Source organism: Mobula hypostoma, chromosome 1 (genome assembly GCF_963921235.1).
Source record: "Mobula hypostoma chromosome 1, sMobHyp1.1, whole genome shotgun sequence".
Taxonomy (NCBI): Eukaryota; Metazoa; Chordata; class Chondrichthyes; order Myliobatiformes; family Myliobatidae; genus Mobula; species Mobula hypostoma.
The window spans coordinates 95,847,054-95,874,827 of record NC_086097.1 but is presented as its reverse complement, the minus strand read 5'-3'; the positions used below and the strand labels follow the sequence as shown (position 1 = coordinate 95,874,827).

Genomic DNA, 27,774 nt, shown 5'->3' with positions numbered 1-27,774 from the left:
GGCAGCATCTATGGAAAAAAAGCACAGTTGACGTTTCAGGCCGAAACGCTTTGGCAGGACTGGAAGGGAAAAAGCTGAGGAGTAGATTTGAAAGGTGTTGGGAGGGGAGAGAGAAACACCAGGTGATAGGTGAAATTTGGAGGGGGAGGGATGAAGCAAAGAGCTAGGAAGTTGGAAGTTGATTGGTGAAAGATACAGAAGGCTATGGAAGCAAGAAAAAAGTGGGAAGGAGCATCAGAGGGAGGCGATAGACGGGCAAGGAGATAACATGAGACAGGGAAAAGGGTATGGGAAATAATGAAGGATGGGGGGAGGCATTATTGGAAGTTTGAGAAATCATAAGAACATAAGATATAGGAGTAGGAGTAGGCCATCTGGCCCATCGAGCCTGCCCTGCCATTCAATAAGATCATGGCTGATCTGTCCGTAAACTCAGCTCCATCTACCTGCCTTTTCCCCATAAACCTTAATTCCCTTATTATGTAAAAACCTATCTAACTGTTTCTTAAATATATTTAGTGAAGAAGCCTCAACTGCTTCCCTGGGCAGAGAATTCCACAGATTCACCACTCTCTGGGAAAAACAGTTTCTCCTCATCTCCATCCTAAACCTGCTTCCCCGAATCTTGAGGCAATGTCCCCTAGTTCTAGTCTCACCTACCAATGGAAACAACTTCCTTACTTCTATCTTATCTATCCCTTTCAAAATTTTGTAGGTTTCTATAAGATCCCCTCTCATTCTTCTGAACTCCAGAGAGTATAGTCCCAGGCGACTCAATCTCTCCTCACAGGTTAACCCCTTCATTCCTGGAATCAACCTTGTGAACCTCCTCCGCACTGCCTCCAAAGCCAATATGTCCTTCCTCAAGTATGGAGACCAGAACTGCACACAGTACTCTAGGTGCGGCCTCACCAGTACCCTGTATAGTTGCAGCATTATCTCCCTGCTCTTGAATTCAATCCCTCTAGCAATGAAGGCCAACATTCCGTTTGCCTTCTTAATAACCTGTTGTACCTGCAAACCAACTTTTTGCGATTCATGCACAAGCACTCCCAAGTCCCTCTGCACAACAGCATGCTGCAATCTTTCAGCATTTAAATAATAATCTGCCCTCCTATTATTCCTTCCAAAGTGGATGATCTCACATTTACCAGCGTTGCATTCCATCTCCCAGACCTTGGCCCACTCACTTAACCTATCTACATCCCTCTGCAGACTCTCCACATCCTCTGTACAATTTGCTTTTCCAATCAGTTTAGTGTCATCAGCAAATTTTGCTACGCTATATTCAGTCCCCTCTTCCAGATCATCAATGTAAATGGTAAACAGCTGCGGGCCCAGCACCGACCCCTGCGGCACCCCACTCACCACAGACTGCCAACTGTCTGCCTTCTATCAGTTAACCAATCCACTAACCATGCCAATACACTTCCTCCGACTCCATGCATCCGTATCTTATTTATAAGTCTCTTGTACGGCACCTTATCGAATGCCTTCTGGAAATCCAATATACGAGATCCACCTGTTCCCCTCTATCCACTGCACTCATTATGTCCTCAAAGAACTCCAGTAAGTTTGTCAAACAGGACCTGTCCTTTCTGAATCCATGCTGCGTCTGTCTAATGGAACCACTCCCTTCTAAATGTTTCGCTATTTCTTCCTTAATGCCAGCTTCAAGCATTTTCCCGACTACAAATGTTAAGCGAACTGGCCTATAGTTGCCTGTCTTCTGCCTACATCCTTTTTTAAAAAGTGGCGTGACATTTGCTGTCTTCCAATCCACCGGGACCTGCCCAGAGTCTACAGAGTTTTGATAAGTGATTACCAAGGTGTCCACTATAACCTCCGCCAATTCCTTCAGCACCCTGGGATGCATTCCATCTGGACCAGGGGACTTATCTACCTTCAGGCCCTCTAGTTTACTCATCACTATCTCTTTAGTGACAGTGATTTTATCGAGGTCCTCACCTCCCATTTCTTTGGCATATTAGACGTGTCCTCCACCATGAAGCCCAACACAAAATAGTCGTTCAATGCCTCAGCCATTTCCTTATCACCCAATATCAATTTCCCCTTCTCATCTTCCTAGGGACCTACGTTGACTTTAGCCACCCTCTTCCGTTTTACATATTTATAAAAACTTTTGCTATCTGTTTTTATATTTTGTGCTAATTTACTTTCATACTCTATCTTCCCTTTTCTTATTTCTTGTTTAGTTGTTCTCTGCTGCTTTTTAAAGTTTTCCCAATCCTCCAGTCTCCCACTACTCTTTGCGACACATGAGCTTTTAATTTGATACTATCTTTTATTTCCTTAGTTATCCAAGGCTGGCTCACCCCACACTTACTGTCCTTACTTTTGACTGGAATATACTTTTGTAGAGCACTGTGAAAAATCTCTTTGAAAGTATTCCACTGTTCCTCAACTGTCCTACCAAATAGCCTGTGCTCCCAATCCACATTAGCCAACTCCTCCCTCATCCTGTTGTAGTTTCCCTTGTTCAAGCATAATACACTAGTTTTAGATCTAATTATTTCATCCCCCATCTGAATGCGAAATTCAATCATACTATAATCACTCTTACCAAGAGAATCCCTGACTACAAGATCATTAATCTTACCTGTCTCATTGCACAGGACTAGATCTAAGATAGTATTTTCCCTTGTAGGTTCACTAACACGCTGCTCAAGAAAGCCATCACGGATGCATTCTATGAAGTCCTCAAGACTTCCTTGACCAACCTGATTCACCCAATCTACGTGGAAGTTAAAATCCCCCATGACAACTGCCGTTCCGTTCTTACAAGCCTCAGTTATTTCTTGGTTAATCGCCTCTGCCACTGCAATATTTTTATTAGGCGGCCGATAGACAACGCCCACCAGTGATTTTTTCCCTTTACTATTCTTCATCTCTACCCAGATGGACTCAACATTCTACTCTGTAGATCTTATATCATCTCTCACAATCACTCTGATCTCATCCCTAATCAAGAGCGCCACCCCACCTCCTCTGCCTTCCTGCCTATCTTTCCGTATTACCTGATACCCTTGGATATTTAATTCCCAGTCATCTCCTCCTTGCAACCAGGTTTCTGTAATGGCCACTAAATCATATGCCTTGGTACTGATCTGTTCCACAAGTTCACTAACCTTATTTCTAATACTACGGGCATTTAGATAAAGTGCCTATCCTTCCTCACAGTCTCTCTGCATCTACCTGTATTTCAACTATCCCAATCTTTGACCTATCACTCTGGTTCATATCTACCTGCCAAATTAGTTTGAACCCTCCCCAACAGCTCTAGCAAATCTGCCTGCAGCAATATTGGTCTCCCTGAAGTCCAGATGCAACCCGTCCTTTTTGTACCAGATCAGACCTTCCCAGAAGAGAGTGCATGATCCACAAATCTGAAACCCTGCATCAGCCATATTCATCTGCCAGATCATCCTATCCTTACCCTCATTCCATGTGGCACAGACAGTAATCCAAAGATTATTACCCTTGAGGTCTTTCTTTTCAGCTTCATACCTAGCTCCCTTGGTCTTCATACTTAGGTCTCTTCAGGACCTCATCATTTTTCCTATCTTCTTGCTGCCCATTTCCCACCATTCCCCCAAGAGTGCGGTGGACCCAGTGTGAGATGTCCCTGACCCTGCGACCTGAGAGGAAACATACCATATCTAGGGTTTCTTTCATGTCCATAGAATCTCCTGTCTGCTCTCCTAACTATTCAATCTCCTATCATTACTGCTCTCCTCTTCACTCCCCTTCCCTTCTGAGCCACATAACCGGACTCAATGACAGAGACCTGACTGCTGCAGCTTTCCCCTAAAAAGTCATCTCCCGTTTAACAATATTCAATGTGGTGCTTTGTTATTCAGGGGAATGGCCACAGGGGTACTCTGCAATGTCTGCCTATTCGGTTTACCTCTCCTGACAGTCAACAAGTACGCAACTCCTGCAACTGCCTCCACATAGCTCCTATCTGTCAACTCCTCATTCTCTCGGATGACATGTAGGTCATCCATCTCTGGCTCCCTAACAAGGCCTGTAAGGAGCTGTGCCCAGATGTTGTAATCAGGGGCACTGAAGGTCTCTGAGATCTGCCACATCTTGCAAGGGGTATTACTAACACACCATATTGCCACATGTTCTCAACTTTAAAATACAAGTGATGAGAATAAAACACATAAAATGCACAAAAAGGCAACTGTCTGAAACTTTCATAGAGTTGAGGAGGTTGCAAAAATTAATCCCTTAACCAACAGCGAGATGATGTATTTTGAGAAGACAAACAAGGAGACACAACACACACTCTTTTTCACGGGGAGAGTGTACTTAAACAAGAGGATGTAGGTTTAAGGCCAGAAACAAGAGATTTCAAACATAGAACAGAACAGCACAAGAACAGGCCCTTTGGCCCATAATGATGTGCTAAACCAGGTAAAAAGCAAATCAAAAACACCCAAACACTAATCCCTCCAACCTACATAATGTCCATATCCCTCCATCTTCCTTACATCCATGTGCCTATTTAACAATTTCTTAAAAGCCTCTAATGCATTTGCCTCTACCACCACACCAGGCAGCGCATTCCAGGCATCCACGAGTCTCAGAGTAAAAAACTTAACCCTCACATTCCCTTTGAACCTGCCCCCTCTCACCTACATTCCTTCTGGTATTAGACATTTCAACCCTGGGAAACAGATACTCCCAGTCTACTCTATCTATGCCTCTCATAAACTTATAAAAATCTATCAGATTCCTCTCAGCCTCCACTGCTCTAGAAAAAGCAACCCAAGTTTATCCAGCCGCTTATAGCACGTACCCTTGAAACCAGGCAACATCCTGGTAAACCTCTTCTGAACCCTCTCCAAAGCCTCAACATCATTCCTATGGCCCTGGGGACTTATTCATCTTAATGCTTATCAGGAGGCCCAACACTTCCTCCTCCTTGACCTTGAAACACCCTAGCATATTTATACACTCAGCATTGATGTCCTGGTCCTCCATATCCTTTACGGTGGTAAATACTGAAGCAAAGTACTCTTTAAGTACCTCACTCACAATCTCCACATCCAAGCAAATGTATCCCTTTTAACCCTTGAGTGGTCCCACCCTCTCCCTCATTATCCTCTTGCTCTTGGTGCATATATAGAATGCCTTGGAATTCACCTTAATCCTACTTGCCAATGACTTTTCATGGCCCCTCCTGGCTTTTCTAATTCCCTTCTTTAGTTCTTTTCTGGCTTCTTTACACTCCTCATGTGCTCCACTTGATCCTGATTTCTGAAGCTTTACATACTTTTCCTTTTTCTTCTTGACTAAGTTCATCACCTCTCAGGACATCCAAGGTTCTCTCCTCTTTCCATGGGCACATTAGCAACATTTAAAAGCCATCTAGATTCGTACATGGATAGGAGCTGTTTACAGGGCTGATGGGACTCGCTCATTTCTGCAGCACAGTTAGCATGGATGAGTTGGGCTGAATGGCCTGCTTCCATATTGTATCATTCTATGACTGTTAATAAGCTCATAATCATGTGGCATAGGAAAAGACCATTTGGCTTATCGTGCTGGTGCCAGCTCTTAGCTTTCCAATTAGGCCCACTGTGCCACTCCTTTGCTGTTACTCTGCATATTTTCCCCAATTAAATTTCACTTTGAAAGATAATATGGAATTAGGTTCTCACACTCTTTTCGACAAATCTTAATAATTCACAGATCATTGCCTCCCCATCTCTAGTCCTCTTCCAAATTACACTAGAGCCCTCTCGTTACAGTTATCAATGGAAACTATTTACACCCCTCCATTCTGCCATCAAAATCCTCGAGTACATAATAAACAATATTGAGTTGAGTCATTGTAATATTCCAAAGGAAACTAATGGTCAATGTACAGAATGAAACGCTGCAACACTTACTAACCTACAATTTTAACATAACCTCAATCTCTCGATTAATGTTTTTCCAGGCATATTCTTAGTTCTAAGATTTTACACACCTTCAGTTAAAACTTAGCTGGATAGCCTGTAGGTATTAAACAAGCCTCAATGTCTTTGGTATGGAAAAGAAGAGAAAGAACCTCCCTTCACTTCAGCATATTATATACGCTGACAGGCATCTTTGCTCTTAGTTTGCTATGACATCAGCTAGTGTGTGGATAAAATATGAGGGTGGAATGAAACAACATTCCCTGTTCCCATGCCTCCACTGTCCAACTTATACTCCAATTATACTTGCTATGTTGACTCATAGATACATGGCATAGCACCTATGGCACTATCTGCCAATATTTTCAAGAGAAATGAGAAATCAATTTATTATAAAAGTTCAGCACTTTTCATTAGAAATAAAAATGCAAAATAATATAATGCACTATTTATTACATTTTATCTAATTCTTTGCCATGAAGTACTCATGAAAATATATACCTGAATTTTACATTCATTGAGTGGACTGAGAAGCAGAGGCTTTCTGTCAGGATACAGATATTCGTATTGTTGCCTGAAATTTTCAGCATATTGGAGCATAATTTGTTCTTTGGTCGTGTTTTCCTGATAAGATGGTGGGCAGTTCATGACACCTATATCTGTTATCAAAGCGTCCCTACATCAAGGAAACATGAAAGAGAAAGTTATATTTATTGAGTGCTCAAATCATCCTCATAACATTCAAAATTGCTTCACAGCAAATGTACACTGCTTCAAGGATCACAAACAGAGATAATGAGATAATAACCAGTTAACTTATTTTAATTACTTTCATTCCTCATCAAGAAGTCCTTTGGGCCCTCTAGTTCGCTCTTATGCAGCAGCCAAATGATTGCCCATTCATCCCCAGCCTTCTTTGGTTGTCTGAACTTGCTTTTACAAGAAACAACAACTCCTTTGATTTCACTCACTTCCTCCAAATAAAATATGTTGCTATGGGAACCTTTCTGAGTCCTGGCAATACATGCTTTTTCTTAGGATGTGCAGAATTTTTTTTGTCTCAGTCCTACTCAGGTCCTTTCTCTCCTCTCCCTCTCTGCTTTACTGAAGACTTTATCAATGCCATGTTTCATTAACTTTGCTTTCAATTTCCAATCTATAGTTCATCTCTAAATCTAAATCAGAACCTTACCTTCCCTTTCTTTATTTGTTATCCTTCATTCCTGTGGATATACAGCTAATAAGACCACCAACTCCCACCGATATCTTGGTATGTCCTTCCCACTTCCTATAAGGATTCTAGTCTGCCAGTTTCTATGTCTGTTTTAACAATGTACTTCCCATACCAGTGCTTCTCAGAAGCCATTCTTTTCCCTTAACAGGCTATTCTACTCCTCACCTATGTCTGACTCATTTTGCCCTTGTCTTTATCTAATATGGCAAGGTTTCATTCTCTATCTAACCAGCTTCCACATTCAGCATGTATCCTTTGCCATTACTGCCACCTATTGCTATTCCCAACAGTCTCCTACCCAGTTATACCCAACATGTCTTCATATACATGTACTCTGCAATGCTGTAAGTCTCACAGCTCATGTTCATTACAAGTTGCTTCAACCAGGATAGCCATGTCCCTGAAACACAGGCCAATTCTCACCATCATACTTCTCTTTCTCTCTTAAAGGACTAATTGGTGCTCAAACACAAGTGGCAGGAATTATTCAGAGGTTAACTTGGACATAGGACCTGCACTTGCTGAGGCACTGGATACCAAAGTTCAAAGGGGTTTGCAGGGGGTTATAGCAGTCTACCAATCTGCCATGCCAGAAATTACTAGGAATGCAAAAAGTCCACTGAAGGGTCGGCAATGCAATAGGTGATCAGCTTCAAGTTTTCAGGTGTCAGCATCTTAGAGGATCTATCCCGTGCCTAGCGCATTAATGTAACCACATCAGATCAGCATTTCTACTGTCACAGAAGTTTGAGATTCAACATATCATTGAAGGCTCTGACAAACTTTATAGATGTGCAGTGCAAAGCATTTTGACTGGCTGCATTACAGACTGATATGGAAACTCCAATGCACAGGAACACAAGAAGTTATACAGTGTGGTGGATTCAGCCAGTTCAACCATGGGTACATCCCTCCCCATCATCAAGGACACCTTCAAGAGGTGTTGTCTCAGAAAGGCAACATCCATCATTCAGAACCCCCACCATCCAGGCCAAGCTTTCTTCTCATTGCTGCCATCAGACAGGAGGTACAGAAGCCTGAAGGCCCACACCTCACACCTCAAGGTTCAACGATAGTTTCTTCTCCACTGAACTAACCTGTAAAGCCCTAAATCTACCATAGACTACATTTCCCTCAACTTGAAATAATTTGTTCTGTTTAGTTTTTTTCATCATATAATTTATGTATAATTTAAGTTAAATTAAGTTGTTGTAATTTATGTCTATAATGTACTGTTCTGATGTTGCATAAAGCTTATTTTCATGGCATTTATTCTTGGGATAAGTAAGCGCATGAAAATAAACATGAACTTGTTTGATCCTTGATGTTGCCTGTTAACCAGACAGCCTAGATCACTGATTCATATGGGTGAGAAGGTGTGTTATCAAGATGACATTTCTTAGCATTGAACTGTGCAAGTTGTCCAACAACATGATCAGCAGTCTCCACAACTGAAAATCAATGGCCTTCCATCAGTCACACTTCAGCCTCTGGGGTCATGCTGCTTAGGAACACCAGGACAGGCAAAGCCACACAAAAGAAAGGCATTAAGGGAATGTGGCAGAGGAAGCAATAGATATGTGTGTGTGGCATTTAGCATGCTTTGATTTATAAATTTGTTAAGGGATATTAACTTCAACTTCTGTTTTTGCATTATGGTCAGTTGTTTGCGCAATAATCGCCAAAAGAATTGATATAAGGAGTTGGTGATTGGAAAATTGATCTTATGTTTAGTGAATTTACAGTCAAACAAGTCGCTCAAGAACAATTCAGTTATAAAGGGGCTGTCTAGGTGTCTTCCTCCCTTGTTTCGTGGAAGCATAGTATCATAGAGAAGTGCATGGAAACAGATCTTTCAATCCACATTATCAACCACCCGTTTATACCAATCCTATATTAGTCCCTTTAAAAAATTATCCTATATAGTTAACATTCACCACTCACTTACACACTAAAATTGATCTATAATGACCAACTAACCCATTAACCTGCACATCTTGCGGATGTGGGATGAAACTGGAGCCCCAGAAGAAACCCACATGATCACAGAGAGAGTGTGCAAATTCCGCATAGACAGCACTCATCTTGGATTAAACCTAAGTCTCTGGTGTTGTGAGCTCAGGGCTCTAAATAGCTGCACCACTGTGCCACCCTTTCTCTTTCTTCCTGCTCCTTTTTCCCAATTTTGCAATGCTCACCATACTGACATTGACTTAGTAATGATCAAAAATAAATTAAGACATTGAAGGAATGGAATCCCTTTCAGTAACAGTACATCCTGAAAATGACTATCAAGGACCCCGCCATGCAGACCATGCTTATTAATTTACTCTTTATTTATATATGTTTGCACACTCTATCTTCTTTTGCACATTGGTGGCTTGTCAGTCTTTGTTATGAGTATCTTTTCATTGATTGTATTGCATTTCCTTGTTCTACCTTGAATATCTGCAAGAAAATTAAGCTCAGGGTTGTATATGGTGACATACAATATATGTACTTTGATCATAATTTTACTTTGAACTTTGATGTGCAGCCCCAACCATAAAGTGATGTGAGTCAATGTCCCCACCCCACCCACCCAACCTGCTGAATTCTGCTGTGAGAGAATGAACTACAATAATCTCCCAGTAAATAGAAAGGCTCAGTCTCCTCATATTTGCTTTTCAACTGACAATCCATTTACTCATCTGAACTCTAAGGAATACAGACCCAATCTATCATCGCTGCTTTTTGGAACATCGCCTTGTTGAGCACTGCCGGCAAGCTATTATTTGGCAATACATGAACACTATAGCATGATAAAAGAAAACGGAGGTGATGGCAAACAAAATAAAAGGAGATAGAATGAACAAAGCAAAGAGGAAACACATAAGAAAAGAGGCAACCGCTGGTATTCCCAGTAACAGAAAAGGCAAGTTAAGGTTCAGAGTAGAAAACATTATAGATGTGGAAATCTGCATTAACATTTCATGTCTTCAACCTGACTAACCTGTAAATACTTCCAGGAGTTTCTATTTTTATTTTATGCTTGCTTTCATCAAAATTAGGAATCAAAAGACGGTGACTTTTTTTTTGTTAAAATGCATTTAACAGAGGAGGAAAGAAGAATTATTAGTGACCTGATCTCTGAAAAGACTATAAGATAATTAGCAATAAATGAATGAATGTTGGTCCACCTAAACAGGAGGTGAGAGAAGATCATAACATTGCTTGTGTTGACGGAGCAAGGTCCAGAAGCTGGTCTGGATGTGTAGTTAGAGTTGGGGTCAAGAAGGTTAACTGGGCGTGTGGTCAGAGCTGAGGTCCAGAAGGGTGTGGAGACTGGATAGGCAGTCAGAGCTGTGGTCCAGAATGTGAATCAGGCAAGTCTCTGGAGCCAGGTGGTGTGCATCTGGAACTGGTCCAGAGTGTGGCCAAGATGTGTGGTCGGAGCTGGAGACCAGCATGTGAATTGGGCATGTAGCCGGAACCAGAATCTGAAGTATTGTCTGGGTGCACAGCTGGAGCCAGACATTGGAGGCTCAAGAAACTGCAGGTCCTGGAATCTGAAGCAACATAAAAAGCACTGGAGGAACTCTGTGGATCAGGCAGCATCCATGAAGAGGGAAATGCACATTCTATGTTTCATGTTGAGACTTTTCATCTGGATTCTCTTCATCTGAAGGAGTTGAGATGAAGGGTTTCCATAGATGCTGCCTGACCCTCTGAGTTCCTCCACTGTTTTTATTTTGCTGTGGAGCCAGAACTTATAGCTCTTATTGGCTGCAGCTTGGCCATAATAGTATCTGCACTTTTTGTTATCTGAGGGAAAACCATCCTCTTATCCTTTGTGAATAATGAGCATAACTGGATATTGAGGTGATGGAAAAAGAACCACAACGTGAAGTTATCAAAATGGAATTGAAAGAAGATGCCAAGGGGTATGTAAATAGAGGTTTTTAAATAAGGAAAAGAATTTATAGAATAAAATTAGGTGGAAAAATTCCATATGGCAGGTTTGAATTAGGATCTACATTCTGGACCCAAGAATTCTTTTCTCTACATTACCCTTACCTGTATTTCTCTTTCAGATGCATATTATTTCCGTGGGATTAAAGAACATTAGAGGAGGCAGAGCTAAGTAGTTATGACGCCCAACGGCGACTCCTTTGCTTGCATCTTCAAAAACAGCTCTATTTCCATCTTTAATATTTTTATTTTTCCCTTTCAGGGTTTGTTTGAAGACCCTGACCTGAAGTTTCATGCTGACTATGGTTCTTAGCGGGAATAGGACCCGCTCTCAGCGTTCCACAATCACCCGCCATTCGGCATGCCAAAGTCTCGGCCTAAGATTTCAGCACGGATTCAGAAGCCTGAGATCTCGAATACCACTGGAAACGGGTGAATCAAGGGTCGGTGTCGCAACAAGAGACCCGTGTGTCGCTGGGGGAGTCGGAACATCTGCTGTGTGTCCGGGATCCTTGCGATGTCCAGGCGCAGAGCTCGAAAAAAGCGACGTAATGGACTTTTAACATCATAAACCAGCGAGTTGTTTGTTATCTTTCCTGCTCGTTGGAAAATGGATTCACCTCTTTCTCCCTTATTAGGAGAGAGAGAGAGCCTGCAGCACATCAAATTATCGGGTGACAATGTAGTCTTTGGGGTAACTGCAAGTCTGTGTCTTTGCTATTGCTTTGCTCACACTTGGGTGCTGGTTGTGGGTGCACTTTATTTTTGCCGGTGGGGGGAGGGGAGATTGTTGCTTGCTGTTGCTTACGCACGGAAGGGAGGGAGCTGGGGGGGGGTCACTTTGGGGTTCTAACATTTAACTGTCGTTCATTCTTTGGGGCACTCCTCTGTTTTCGTGGATGGTTGTGAAGAAAAATCATTTCAGGATGTATATTGTGTACATTTCTCTGACATTAAATTGTACCTTTGAACACAGTAACCCGCCCTTTGGCCCATCTAGTCCATGCTGAACTATTATTTTGTCTAATCCCATTGACTTGCACCTGGACCATAGCTTTCCATTGTCATATACACTCTTACAACCATCTAAGTGAAGAAGTTCCCCCTTATGTTCCCTTTAAACATTTAACCCTGGACTTTTAGTTCTAGTCTCAGCCAACCTCAGTGGAAAAAGCCTGTTTGCATTTATCCTGTCAATACCCCTCATAATTTTGTGTACCTCTATCAAATCTCCCCTCATTCTCCTATACTCCAGGGAATAAAGTCCGAACCTGTTCAACCTTTCCCTATTACTCAAGTCTCGGCAACATCCTTGTAAACATGGAGCTTTCTGTACAATGAGGAAATGGAGGAGACTTTGCATTTGAAGATGAGACTTTGGTGATGGAAGTGTAACCTTCCTTTGTCGAAATGATAAAGAATTCTGAGAATTCCTTGTACCAGATCAGACAATACAGACAATTAATAATAATTATAAAGATATATGCACACTGAAAAAGCAGCTGAGCATTGAATGCAACCAGTCTGTATTCCTTTAAACCAAGTGAGCTACTATTCCTGAGTTTCCTTTCCAAGCAAGGGTTTAGAATGTGAATCTTGGTAGCATGTAAAATTCACTCATCTCATTGCTGGAACCTTTCACCCAGTTTTATTCATCAGTTATTCCAATCTAGCACTGAACAACATTTATTCTGTTTCTGTCCTGCATTTAAATCTTCTATATTTATCTAGTATTAATAGTCTCCCTTGTTCTAAGCTCTCTTATAAAGGAAACAAGTCAATTTCCATTTACTCAATTTGATCCTTTCAGAATTGCGAATACTTCTAAATACATTGCTGCAATTTTAACAAAAATCCAAATATTTCAGCAAATTTAATTTCTTTATGTCAGGAATACAGTATGTACTGAATCTGCATCGTACACTCTAGAGGATTAATAACTTCCCTGTGGAACCAACAATCCATACAATATCCTCATTGATGTCTTAAGATGTTTCTGACAGGCCCAATATTCTATTTTACCTTCCCCAACTACATTTCTTTTCTGATTTTCTTTTAAAGAGCTCCTGTGCTGGGCATTTATGTTCTGGGTATCATGAATTCCAAACACGTTCGGAGAATTATTAAATAGAAGCAAATTTTACTTACAGGTGATCAACTTTATTGACAAATGATATGTGTCTTCCCTTCTTGATCTCTCCTGCATCTTCAGTCTGTTCTTCCTCTTCCTCAAATTCCTCCAGCATGTCCATTATTCTCTAAAGAGGAAGTGAGCAAAAATTACTACAGGGAAGTCAGACCCAGTGTTGAGCAGTATTTACAATTTCTTCATTCCGGGCATAGATCACCTTTATGTGCCATTGTATGATGTTATTTGTTGTGTATGTGGCCAGATTACACAACAGAGCTATAAATAAAAACGCTGGAGATGGGAGATAAGTTAACGGGGTTCTTTACTGACTGAACTGAACTGAACACACGCGCACGGATCAATACGTGCCTAATAGCACATTCAACGATGTGTTACTACAACATAAAGTAGTCCCTTATTATACTGTAGGCTATACGGTACACTCCTCCCCTTTTATTTTAATAGTGTATCAACTTTCTTTTACTGGGGCACTATGCTAAACCAATATGTTTACCCCTAACATACAAACGCCTACCATGTGTTTACTTAGTAACTGAATAATATCAAGTTATAAAGTAACATAATAATATCCAATTATAACAAGCCTTTTTTTTTACTTTTGGTCTAAGACCCATTCATAACTCAAGTCTCTGGAGGGGGACTCTGCCCACTATGCCGTACTTCTCTAGGTGATGATTATGTACCAGCGGTAACAGAAGAAATAAGTGAAGCTGTAGCAAAATTAGTCATATTTCGCAAGAAGTGTGATGCATTTTTCGTAGCTTTAGTTTCTAAAAGAAGTGGTTGGTGATCTGCTGACTCTGCTAGTTATTCAAAAGTCGGGGCAATCCAATGACTCACAGAAAGATCAGTACTTTACCAGTAATCTTTCACTGTTTGAAGAAGCAGTTGATCGAAATCCAGTTATTCATTCCATTGTTCTTAAGCTGCTGCTAAAGTACAATTTTGCTGATATTAAGGATTACCTGCAGTGCTATCTGTCTGAAGTTCACAAAACAAACCTTGGTCAAGAAAATGAGACTGAATTCTATGCACTGTTTCTGAATTGTTTGGAGGATTCTATGTATGAAGTTGTGCACAGTGCAAGAGAAGATTGCGTACCTACCTGGCTCAAGAGGGAGGATTCCTTCAGATGCACATTCAGCACGAGTGTGAAAATACAACAATAGAAACCTTACAGTTTGTTGCCAGAATTCGCCTCTGTTTTGATGCTGTTTCCCAACTTCTTTGTGCAAAACAAGACACATTGGCTGAGGATTCAAAATATGTACGTGCAAAAAAAACTTCCCTGCAAAGGATTAAGTGTATGATTTTCAATGGAGGAAATGACTGGTTCAAGATTTACCTTGTGCGAAAGCTGTTCTGTTTGAATGGAATTGATTTTGTCCAAGAGCTTTTAAGGGATGACCAATTTTCATGGATCTTTCTCAAGGAAATTGTTCAGGAGAATACGGAGATGCTGGTCCTTTCAGAGATTTAAGCTTATTGAGAGTTCGCAGATCTTCCCTTATCTTTTCATCTGTTAACAAGTAATTTAACTGCACAGGTGCAGGTTTTCATCTTTTGTCTGTAATTGGAACAGGGTCATTAGGTCTCCTCCTCAATTTTCTAGTCATTATTGGCTTTACCTCCACAGACTCTCCTGTGAGTTCCATACTTAGCCTCTCATTCTCAATCATCTTTTTCTTTCCTTCTAACTCAAACTTTTTATCTTCAAATTCCTTCATTGCTGCTTTCTTCTCTTTAATGTAATTCCTTTCCACTTGTTCTATCTCCAGTTGCTGAAAAAGCTCTGCATTTCATATTCTTTCCTTGTATTGTTGATCTAGTTTCTTCATCCTTTTCTGATACTCCTGCAAAGTGCCTTCCTGTAACTGCTGTAGCTGTCTTTTGAGAGATGTCAATTTCTCCTGGTACATCTGCTGTTTTACTTCCAGGTAGTCTTCATCATCCTGCTTTTTGGCAATATCTGTCTCCCTGTCGATGCTGTCTAGCTCCTCCTCGTTGTTGTAATAGTCAACAATGGGTGAGAGGAGAGCTGCGGACATCTTCCCCGCCGAGCTGCCCTCCTTTGTTGACACATCTAGTGCCTTGATGGTGTGCCAATCCATCTGGATTTTCCTGAGCCATTCATGTCCCAGCAATGGTGGTCCTCCATATTTCAGTACATAGAGGTTCAGTTGCTGTGTTTTATCTTCATAGGTCACTGTCACTTTAATCTTGCCTTCGGGATGCACTTTCTGTCCTGTGTAAGTTCTTAGTAGAAGTTTTGTTCGTTTCAGAGGTATGTGCGAATACAATCGTTTGTAGTCATGTACAGAGATCACTGTTAAAGCTGAGCCTGTGTCCAACTCCATTTTCAGTCTCACGCCCACCACTTGTGGAGTGATCCATATTACTCTTCAATCATCTGTCTCTTTCACGCTGTGAAGTTGCAGACAAGACAATTCATTTTTGTCAGATTCGTTTTCATCAGAACTGCCCTCTTTCATTTTGTGCATCTTGTTGTATTTTCCTTTCTGGGGTTTCTTGTTTCTCTGTATTTTGTCCTTTTTCTGTTGTTTACCAGCTTTGCATAATCTGCCGATGTGGCCCTGTTTGTCACAGTTTCTGCATTTTTTGTCTTTAAACCAACAGTCACCTGGGTCATGTGACCTGTTCCCACAACGGTAACATTCCTTTCCTTCCTTTCTGTTCAGTGACATTTTATTTGTAGCATATTCCAGAGATTTTTGTTGTAACTTGGAAGCACCTCGTGCGGCTGTTTCCGTTGATATTGCAATGCTCAGCACCTTCTCTAATGTAAGGTTTTTTTCACCCAGGAGCTTCTTCTGTCTGGTTTCACAGTGCATGCCACACACTAACCTGTCCCTCAATGCGTCCAATAGACCAGCTCCAAATTGACAATGTTCTGATAATTTGCACAATTCAGCGCAATATTCAGAAATGCTTTCATTTTTTTGAGATTGTGAAATTTAAATCTTTCAGCAATGACCAGTGGTTTGGGGTTTAAATGCTGTTGGAGAGTGTCTACTATTTGCTTGAATGTTTGTCAGCTGGGTTTTCAGGGGTTAACAAGCTCCGAAGCAGCCTGTATGTTTTTGCTCCCATAATACTGAGTAAGACGCTGGCTTTCTTTTCATCATTAACACCATTAGCCTCACAATATAACTCCACTCTTTCAATGTAAGTTGCCCAGTCTTCAATGTCACTATTAAATGCTGTAATAGTTCCAATCATCGCCATCTTTGTTATGTTAATTAAGCCCCGTTCTCCCCTTATTTTCCTTTTTGACTCAAGTATCCTTTTTGCTAGCGCCACAAGCGCATTCCGTCTAGATGTGTGTGTCACTTCTTCTTACCTGCCTCCTGGGGCAGGCAGACCCTCAGACCCTGGGGGTCAGCGCCGGCTGGATGTGCTGTGACTCTTGGTCTCCCGACGTTCCCGACCTGCAGCTGTGCTTCCGTTTCCTTTCGGACTCGCGGCCTCACTCTGCCTTGGCTCGTACCTTGCGCTCTTCTTCCGAGTGTCGTTATCAATTAAAACACGGCGTTCCAATACGACATAGGTTCATTCACCTCATCACCAATTTGTTGTGTATGTGGCTGGGTTACACAACAAAGCTATAAATAAAAATGCTGGAGACTGGAGCTAAGTTAACAGGATTCTTTACTGACTGAAACCGAACTGAACACACACGTACAGATCAATACACACCAAAAGCGCATTCAACGATGTGTTACGACAACATAAAGTAGTCCCTTATTATAATGTAGGCTATACGGTACATCATTATTTTGAAATTATTTAAGTTTTCCTCATAAGTGCAAAGGAGAAATTCTACCTCACTCTCAGGTCAGGTTTCAGTCCCTCTCTATCTCTGGAGACCCTCCAGCCCTACAAACCTCTGAAAGCCCTTTGCTGTTCCAATATATTGGAAAAAGTCAATCTCTATCTCCCCTGTTCCAAGCCTTCAGAACTCAAATCAATTCCATAATTTGTTACAGCTCCAGCAATATACTGTATCTTACTTTTTTTAGGATATTCCATTTCCCCATATCAAATACAGAACCTCTGGCATGTCCCTAACTTATTCTGTTCTACCAATGATGACCTTCAGTGTCTCTGGTCAGTACCTCTGCTTGCTTCCTAATCTGACTCTTGGAGTACATTCATCACACAGACTAAGAGCATCCACAGTCTCAGTGGGAAATAAATGTCTACTTTCAAAACAAAGCTTCCTTTGTTAACTTTCAGAGTATCTGAAAAAGAGAGGAGTGGACTAGGCTAGGAATCTCTCCATGGTTAAGCAGCCTGCTAGCATGCTGTGTCCAGTCCTACTGGAAACTATAGCCATCAGTATCATAACAGAAGGCTGCTGATGCCCAAGTAAATGAGTTTAACCCAATTACTTCATCCACATTTGCCTTAAAGTTTCATTTCCCATCTCTGTCAGGATCAGAATCAGATTTATTATCACCAACAAATGTTGTGAAATTTGTTGTTTTACATCAGCAGTATAGAGCAAAGACACAAACATCTATAAATAACAAAAGTAAATAAAATAGTGCAAAAAAAGCAATAACGAGGTAGTGTTTATGGGTTGATGGACTGTTCAGAAATCTGATGATGGAATGGAATAAGCTGTTCCTAAATCATTGAGTGTGGATCTTCAGGCTCCTGTGCCTCTACTCTGTTAGTAGTAATGAGAAGAGGGTCCATCCCAGATGGTGAGGATCTTTAAAGATGGAGATTGCCATCATGAGGCACCGCATGCATACTGAAGTGCATTTTCCCAGAATGGAACATTACAAATATCATTTCAGAGTCTTCTTGCATCAGTTTGAAATTTCAGCCAAGCCCTTCCTTCCATGAATGGCACTTGGGCATCCAACATAATTCTGTGTCAGACATCCATCAAATGATGTCATCCAATATGGACCATCTTTGGGAACTTCTGTGACATTTTGTGATGCATTGCTAGAATGCAATTTCACTAAGTAAATGCCGAGTAAAAGTCTACAATAGATGTAATCTCACTGGTTCTTCACTTTGCTTTGGAGCACCTACACAACAGCAAAAGCATTCAGTATGTCAGGCTGCTGTTTATTGATTACAGTTTGGCATTCAACATCATTGTCCACTCAGTATTAATCACTAAGCTTCAAAACCTGGGCCTCTGTACCTTCCTCTGCCACTAGATCTTCTACTTCTTTATTGAGAGACCGCAGTCAATACAGATCAGTAATAACATCTCTTCCTCTCTGTGTGATAGATATTATCTGTCCAGGGCTGGGGCACACTTTTGGCAAGCTTAGCTTTCTAACATAGCAGCTATGAGCTTAAGGAGTGTTTTTGAGTAAATTAAACCTCCAAATGATATTTTTTTCAGCTTTTTGTCATAAACAGGAGCCAGCCTTCATTTCTTAATGTAAATGGCAAGCAAAGATCAGTCTGAAATTAAAAGGACAGCTGTGTAAACAAAAAAAACTGTCTATAGAGCACAGGATGCTTGCCCACAACACTGGGCTGATTGCAGTGTAAGATAATGAAGAAGTAATGTTAATTGCCCTGTATCAACCAGACAACACTAGCTAAGCTTAGTTCAAGCAGGCTTGCAGACTAAATTGATACTGTCACTTAGCACATCAAATAGCTAGTCTATTAATAGTTGGAAGATCTATGTACTCAGAGGTTCACCTCTCATAGCATTAATTTTGTCGCTAGAAACTTTTAGAACATGTGTGAAAAGGTATCTGAAAATATATCACAAGTGTCTGAAGTCAACCAAGTGGCAAACAAAAAAGTATAAATGTGAGAGCAGTCAGGCTTGTTAGGAGTGGTCCAGGAACATCAAAAAGAATAACAGAAAGACGAAGTGAACAAGAATCCATTCCTTTGCCTTCGGTTTCTGCGACTGATGACTCATTTGTCTGCAACTCATTGTTATGTCTTTTTAGCTGATAAGAATTAACTTATGTTTTGGAAATTCTTTGTGTTTTAGTAATCGTTTGTAATTTGGCAATGTTTTACAAGACAGAAATCCTCTGAGATTCACATATGTTTTATGAAATTTATTTAAATGTAAGTGTGTGTCATTAATAATAAATGAACTATGTTTCAACTGCTTTGTTAGCTGGAAGTACATCTTTCTTGGTAGGGAGGGGGAGGAAACTGGTGGGCATTGACAATTAAATTCACTGTGGAGGATAAACAGGGAAGTGAACTAGCTTTTGAAAAGTAGCTGGCTACAGTATAATCTCCCTTTAGTGAGAGCAGCCGTAGCTATCTACATCAGATAGGGCATAAGAAATTCACATGAGTTTAGAGCTTTGCGGCCAGCAATCCCAATACCATCACACCTGACAATCAACACAGACACACCTCAGGAATGTATGCTTAGTCCACTGTCTACTCTCTCTACATTCATGACTGTGTGGCCAGGTACAGCTCAAATGGCATCTATAAATTTCCAGATGACACCACCCTTAGCAGAAATCTCAGATGGTGACAAGGAGGCATACAGAAGTGAGACAGATCACTTTGTTGAATGATGTCACAAATACAACCTCACACTCAACATCAGCAAGACCAAGGAATTGACTGCAGGAAGTGGAAGTTGAAAGAACTCAAACCAGTCCTCAATGAGGAGTCAGCAGTGCAAAGTGTGAGCAGCTTCAAGTTCCTGGGTGTCAGCATCCTGGGCCCAAAACATTGATGCAATCATGGAGAAGGTACACCAACAACTCTACTTTATTAGGAGTACAAGGAGATTTAGCATGTCATCGAAGATTCTTGCCAATTTCTATAGATGTATGGTGGAGAGCATTTTGACTAGTTGCATCACAACCTGGTATGCAGACAAGGAGACTCCAGTGCACAAGAGCGCATGAGGTTGCAGAGTTGTAGACTCAAGCTAGCTTTATTATGGGCCCAACCTTCCCCACCATTGAGGATATCTTTAAGAGGTGGCAGCTCAAGAATGTATCATCCACCACTAAGGACCCTCATCATTCAGGACAGGCCCTGTTCTCATTACTACATGAACATGAAGGCCTACACTCAACGATTTAGGAACAGCTCCTTCTCCTTTGCCATAACATTTCTGAATGGTCAATGAATTCATGAACACTACCTCATTATTCCATAAACTTTTCACTGTTTGTTTATTTTGTCATTTATAGTAACTTAAGTCTTTCAACAGTACTGCTACTACAAAACAACAAATTTCATGTCAAGTAAGTCAGTGTTAATAAACTTAATTTTGATTGTGGTAAGTCCATTATTTATCTTCAATCCTTCATGTCCTGATTACATTGTCCTCACCATAATCAACACAAGATCTATATTCAACAGGCATTCACTTCACCACAATTTCTCCTGTCATGATTTTTAGTTCCCTGAATTGCACCCTCCCCCCAGAACCCACCCCCACGCTGGTCACTCCTGGGATCAGTACACTGATCATTCCAACTACCCATCCTGACCTGCCTTCACTAACTGCTGTATCTCCAATCCTCTGACTCTCCAGTGAAAACTCTGATCCGCAGCCTTCTCGCAATCCCAACAAGACACCAGTTTCCAGGCAGTTAAATCTCCAAGACCTACATGGGCCTCTGAAGCATTAACACTCCTTCCCAAGTACAAAATGGACTTCAAAGCAACGTGCTATTCTCCCTCCACCTAAACCAAGGCCTCACCCAATGCAAAAACCCACCAGCCACACTACTAGCAGCCCGTATTATTGAAACAATGATGTCCAATTACAGCGAGGAAGGTACATACGAATATATCTTCCCTCCCCCAATACTTGTTCTCATTTGAGAAGATTCCAGTTAACTGGAACACATCGGGAACAGTGCATTTTGGCCCAATTAAGCAGCTGTCCCAATTTGCCAAATCTTCATAGAAATAGTTAAAATAGGTTAAAAAAAAGACAAACTACTATTTAATTGAGTAACAAATTATGCATTTAAATGAAATACAGAACAATTGAGAACACTACTAATAATACTACAGAACCATAAAATGGTGTATTAGTTCCTAACAGCATTCAACAGAGGAATTCATCCAGCGTACGCTACCATGTTCTTTTGATTAACTGTAAATGAATAAAATCAGCGCAGATAATGGACGACCTTCATACAATGCTTTGGACGACTGCATCCTCCAAATTTTCATCTTCATTGTAACATCCAAGATGATTGTCAATACCTTCAAATTCTTTTTAGTTTCTAACTTGCTGAAGTAGTGAAATCTTTTCATTTTCACTCCGGCCCGTTTCTGGCATTTCCAGGCCTGAATGCTTGAAACCACAGTGAGCAAAACAGTTATGAATTGTAAAATCGCTTATTTCTCGCCAACTATCAGTGACAAAAATCACTGTTTTTTGAACACAAACATGTGCAACTGATGCTATTTAAAAACTGTTCATTCTAAGCACGGTGTAGTGTCTAACGGCCACACAATTGCACGTGACTGACATTAGAAACTGTTCGGCAGCAATCTCAGCTCCAATTAAGCAGCATAATGCCCCAAATAAACAAAGGGAATCACATTTATTTTCTCAATTAGTATTTGTTCTTTAAGAGTTGTCCCAAATAAGCGGCTGCCCTGATTCACTGATGGCCCAATTAACCAGAATTATTGTGTGTGTGTGTGAGAGAGAGAGACAGACAGACAGACAAGGGTGACAAGGCCATCTGTGGCCATAGTAGGGGCATATCACTCTTTTCTGTTGCTGGAAAGGTCCTGGCTAAGGTGATGCTTCAGAGACTCATCAGCAACATCACCAAGTCAATGCTGCCTGAATCACAGTGTGGATTTAGGAAGAACAGGAGCACGGTCGACGTAATCCTCACAGCCCTGCAGCTTCAGGAAAAGTGCCAAGAGCAACATCAGGACCTGTTTATGTCCTTTGTTGACCTCTCCAAAGCATTTGACACTGTGCAAAGAGAGCTCTTATGGGATGTCCTCCTTAGGTTTGGCAGTCCCAATAAATTTGTTTAACATCATCCGCCAGTTCCACGATGGGATGACTGCTCGGGTGACCATAGGAGGACAACAGTCCAAGCCCTTCCTTGTATGCACAGGGGTGAGGCAGGGGCGTGTGCTAGCATCAGTGCTCTTTAACATCTTTCTTTTGTGTGTTACCAAGCTTCTCCACAACGAGATTGAAGACAGTAGCGGCATGGCAGTGGACGTCAGATTAGATGGCAACCTCTTTGACATCAGGAGGCTCCATGCAACCACCGAACTCCATAGAGAATGGGTCCTGGAGCTGCAGTATGCAGACGACTGTGCTCTTGTGGCCCATACTCCAGAGGATCTTCAGACTGTCCTTGCTGTGGCGGTGAGAGCGCACAGCAGGATGGGGCTGACTGTCAATACCATCAAGACAGAAGTGGTTTGCCAAAGGAGTACCAGTGTCCTGCCTTCACCGTTGGTGATGAAAAGCTGTCAGTAGTGCCATCTTTCAAATATCTGGGGAGCATTCTCTCTGAGGATAGCGGCATTGACAACAACACCCAGAGCCGCATTAAGCAGGCATCAGCTGCCTTTGGGAGACTTCGGCATAGAGTCTTTCAGAACAGGAGCCTTCGTCCCTCCACAAAGGTCGCCGTATACCAACCGGTCTGTGTCACCACCCTCCTTTATAGCTGTGAAGCTTGGGTAACCTACAGTCGTCACATCAAGTCCTTGGAGCGCTTCCACATAAGCTGCCTCCAGTGCATCCTGGGAATTACCTGGCATGAGTGGGTGCCTCACACTGAAATACTTGTAAAGACCAACTGCAGAAGTATTGAGGCCATGATCACCCAGCGTCAGCTGCAGTGGCTGGAGCATGTGATAAGGATGCCCCCATGTCGGCTACCCTGCAGAGTATTATACGGCCAGCTACATCATGGCTGATGCTCAGCTGGAGGGCCAAAGAAACGCTTTAAGGATTAGATGAAGATTGCTTTAAGGAAGTGCAAGATCAGACCCGAGGACCTGGAGGATGTTGCTGCTGACCGTACCACGTGGCGACAGCTGTGTAGGGATGAGGTTCGTATTCTGGAGATGGAAAGAACAACCAGAAGACAGCAGAAGAGAGCCAGGAGAGATGCAGCCATGGTTGCCACCACTACTACATAGAGCAATAGAGCATGTGGGTCCAGGATGGGACTGTATAGTCATCAAAGATCTCACCGTTAAAGGCGTAGACGTCGTCATCGGATTTCGATGAACAACTGAAGAAGAGTGAGTGAGTGTGTGTGTGTGTGTGTGTGTGTACACACTCTGTTCAAAAGTCTTAGGCAAATTTATAAATAAAAATCTGTAAAGTGAAGATGCTTTCAAAAATAATGAAATAAAAAGTTTCTAAATATCATAATATTTACTATAAAGAGCAGTAATCAGTATAAAACTAAATCAAATCAATACTTGGTATGGTCACCTTTTGCCTTCAAAACTGCATCTGTTCCCTTAGGTACACTGTTGTGCAGTTTTACAAGAGAAACAGCTGATAGGTTGTTCATAGCATCTTGGAGAACTTGCCACAGTACTTCTGCAAAATTTGGCTGTCTTGCTTGATTTTGTCTCTCCAGATAGCCTTGATGACGTTGAGATCAGGGTCATACCATTTGAAACCATATAAAAAATCTAGGGTGCCTAAGACTTTTGCACAGCAGTGTGTGTATTTAATATAAATATATATATTTTTTTAAATTTAATAAAGGCAGCTCATTTGTAATAAGCCCACAGTCAAAAAGGGATATAAAAGTATTCTATAATTTCCAGATCATTGTATAGAGTAAGGAAAGCGTTTTTTTTACACAAAATGTTAAACTGTGTATCCAGCTGCACATCCCACTCATCCCTCCACCACGGCTAAATATAAAAGAACCCCTTAGCAGAATATAGAGGTATTCTCCTTGGGTATCATGAGCAATGTTAGACCTTCAAGCAAAAAAAAAATAAGCTTTATGAAAAAGCAAAATAAAATCTTCAGATGCTATAAATCCAAAATTTAAAAAAAAACATAAAATGACAAGCATTCAGCAGATCAGGCAGCATCTGTGATGAATCTAAGAAAGAAAATTAATACTTCAGGTCGACGGCCTTTTATCACAAATCTTTCTCTCTCTCTCCCTCCCGATGTTGCCTGATCTGCTGAGTGTTTCCAGCATTTTCTATTTTTAAAAAATTTTCAATAAAACTGAGTATCTCAATATTGTGGAATCTTAACCTTTTTTCTTTATTATTAATTTTTTATTGCAACACCAACAAATTACATTCAATACAACCAATTGCCAATTACATTTTGACTGTTTAACCCACAAAATACTGTGGTAGAAAACAGTACTAGCTTTTATTGCTAGCTCAGCAATAAACACGATCAGACTTTGCTTTCAAACCAACTTACCTTTTAAATAACTCCAACATCAAATTACTTTAAAGACCAACTAAGATAATTTCCAAAAACTATAAAATAATTTCCATAAAATATAAGTTGAAATATTTTAAATGAATCTTTACCGTTATGTGTTTTTAAACGGTGTGAGTATTTGGTCCCTTTTAGGGTGTAAGAGTTTCCTTCCACCTCCGGGCCTGTGGGACTGTCTGGATCCTGGACGCCTTTGTTGACAGGGCAACCAAAAGTTAGCAACTCGTCCCCGGCAACAAGCATGGCACTCTGGGAATTGTAGTTCTTATCCTCTGCTGTGGCAAATTTACCAAGTCCAAAAAGGGAAAAGCGTACATTGTAATTCTCTGTTGAGCTGAAAGATTTAACCAAACATTTGTACATGACTAAGAGATGTCTCTTATCTGCCTCCTGCTCCAGGTCACAGCAGGGCTACAGTTGAGGCCCATAGTTAAGGTTTGGGGAAAGGCAAACTGGTAAAGTAACAGTGCAGAGATGGCAAGATTTCTTTGATACCTGAACTAAGCTGAGTCATGGCTATTTCACACTTGATCATAAGTCTTAATCACAAATTTTACTTTCAAAAACATAACTTTGTACAATTTTATCCAACAACCTCATCTTGGATTTCTAGCACCCAAACCCTCCAATCAGCGTTTTCTTTCTTTCTCAGCAGTCATACCCCCAGATCTGACTAGCCAGTACTATTCAGCAACCCCAAAGCCATTTCACTACACTCTGCCCCAATAGTACAAAGTTTTTGTACCTTGCATGGGCTAGTTATTTTCCCCTTCAGAAAATTATACGTTAACCCCCCCTTCTCAAATGATATTGGTCCCACTCCATTGCTAAAGATTTGAATGCATATGCTAGCAGAAGTCATTACTATCATTACTATCTTGATAGGACAGCCCTCTCACCCCAGGATTTGGGCCAGTTGAAGGGAGATAAAAAGAGAAAAAGGAACGAGAAAAGCAAATATACAGAAGGAGAAGAAAAATAGCACTCGGGTTACCAGACATCCCACCTCTCCCAGAAGTTGTGGGAGTCTCCCACATATTAATAGTGGCTCCCTGATGCCCGCAAATTATATACAATGTCCTGGAAATCAATTTTTTGGAGAGAGAGAGCGAGAGAGAAAGACAGACAGAGAGCGAGAGACAGAGAGAGAGACAGAGAGAGCACGAGAGACAGAGAGAGCGCGAGAGCGAGAGAAACCGCAAGAGAGAGCGAGCGAGAGCGCGCCATGGCAGAGTGTTCCAAAAAAAGAAAATATAAAACGTACGTCACCCCAGACTCCACTAAAGTGTACCCCTGCCTAATAGGGGTCAAAAATAATGACAGTGTTGTTCCCTGCACTGTTTGCAACAGTGACTTTTCTATTGCCCATGGTGGGTTAGGACTATAAAAGACATGTTGAGGTGAGTTTAACGGGTGTCATTCATTCATTAGCATAGCTAACATTATTTAAACTAGCTGGCTAGCTGCTAAGGAGCTACTCCATTGCAAACATCCCACCTCTCCCGGAAGTTCCGGGAGTCTCTCGCAAATTGATGGTGCTATCTCTGTGAAATGAGTTTTTGCAGGGTGGACATCAAAGTTGCTGGTGAACGCAGCAGGCCAAGCAGCATCTCTAGGAAGAGGTACAGTCGACGCTTCAGTCCTGACGAAGGGTCTCGGCCTGAAACGTCGACTGTACCTCTTCCTAGAGATGCTGCCTGGCCTGCTGCATTCACCAGCAACTTTGATGTGTGTTGCTTGAATTTCTAGCATCTGCAGAATTCCTGTTGTTTTGCAGGGTGGGATGTCTGGGTTACTCAGCAAGACAGGCATTGTCAGTTGTGAAAGAAACAGAGTGATATTTGCAAATTAGGATGATGTAGGACTTAAAGGGGAAGATGCAGTCATGAGAGGGTCATGATAGCCCTACCAAAGAGGAGATGCATTCTGAGAGGAGTAATAAAGCTATGATATGCACAATAAATGGTAGGGCCCTATGGAATATTGAGGAACAGAGGGACCACAGGTTCACCAAATTCAAGAAAAGCTATTTTCCTTCAGCTATTCAATTCTTGAAATTATAAAAATGTTGTATAATTTATGTTTTTCTTGTGAATGCTGCTTACATGGTGAGTAATGATGAGTTTGAGTACAGAGAGGAAATTAAGAACCTGGTGGCATGGTGCGAAGACAATAACCTATCCCTCAATGTCAGCAAGACAAAGGAATTTGTTGTTGACTTCAGAAGGAGTAGCGGACCGCATGATCCAATTTACATCGGTGGTGCGCAAGTGGAACAGGTCAAAAGCTTTAAGTTCCTCAGGGTCAATATCACAAATGACCTGACTTGGTCCAACCAAGCAGAGTCCACTGCCAAGAAAGCCCACCAGTGCCTTTACTTCCTGAGAAAACTAAAGAAATTTGGCCTATCCCCTAAAACCCTCACTAATTTTTATAGATGCACCGTAGAAAGCATTCTTCTAGGGTGCATCACAACCTGGTATGGAAGTTGTCCTGTCCAAGACCGGAAGAAGCTGCAGAAGATCGTGAACACAGCCCAGCACATCGCACAAACCAATCTTCTGTCCTTGGACTCACTTTACACCGCACACTGTCGGAGCAGTGCTGCCAGGATAATCAAGGACATGACCCACCCAGCCAACACACTTCTCGTCCCTCTTCCCTCCGGGAGAAGGCTCAGGAGCTTGAAGACTCGTACGGCCAGATTTGGGAACTGCTTCTTTCCAACTGTGATAAGACTGCTGAACGGATCCTGACCCGGATCTGGGCCGTACCCTCCAAATATCCAGACCTGCCTCTCGGTTTTTTTGCACTACCTTACTTCCCATTTTTCTGTTTTCTACTTATGATTTATAATTTAAATTTTTAGTATTTGCTATCGATTTGTAATCCGGGAGTGGGAAGCGCAGAATCAAATATCGCCGTGATGATTGTACGTTCTAGTATCAATTGTTTGGCGACAATAAAGTATAAAGCATAAAGTTATATGAAGCTATGTGCCTGTGATGTTACTGCAAGTATGTTTTTTGTTGCACCTGTGCATACCTGTATTTGTGCATTTGACAATAAACTCAAT

At 41.4% G+C, this 27,774-nt stretch overlaps 1 protein-coding gene across 1 annotated transcript in view; it reads right to left on the bottom strand.

Moving 5' to 3' along the window:
• ccdc135 (coiled-coil domain containing 135) overlaps positions 1 to 24,876 on the bottom strand; it is a 104,106-nt gene extending 79,230 nt beyond the window's left edge. Inside the window, exons 1-3 of the mRNA XM_063073973.1 lie at positions 24,791 to 24,876; positions 13,267 to 13,376; positions 6,435 to 6,609 (exon numbers count right to left, since the gene is read on the bottom strand). Of these exons, the coding sequence (XP_062930043.1) occupies positions 6,435 to 6,609; positions 13,267 to 13,370 (279 nt within the window). The 5' untranslated portion in view covers positions 13,371 to 13,376; positions 24,791 to 24,876. The remainder of the gene's footprint in view (positions 1 to 6,434; positions 6,610 to 13,266; positions 13,377 to 24,790) is intronic.
• Positions 24,877 to 27,774: the final 2,898 nt, after the last annotated feature.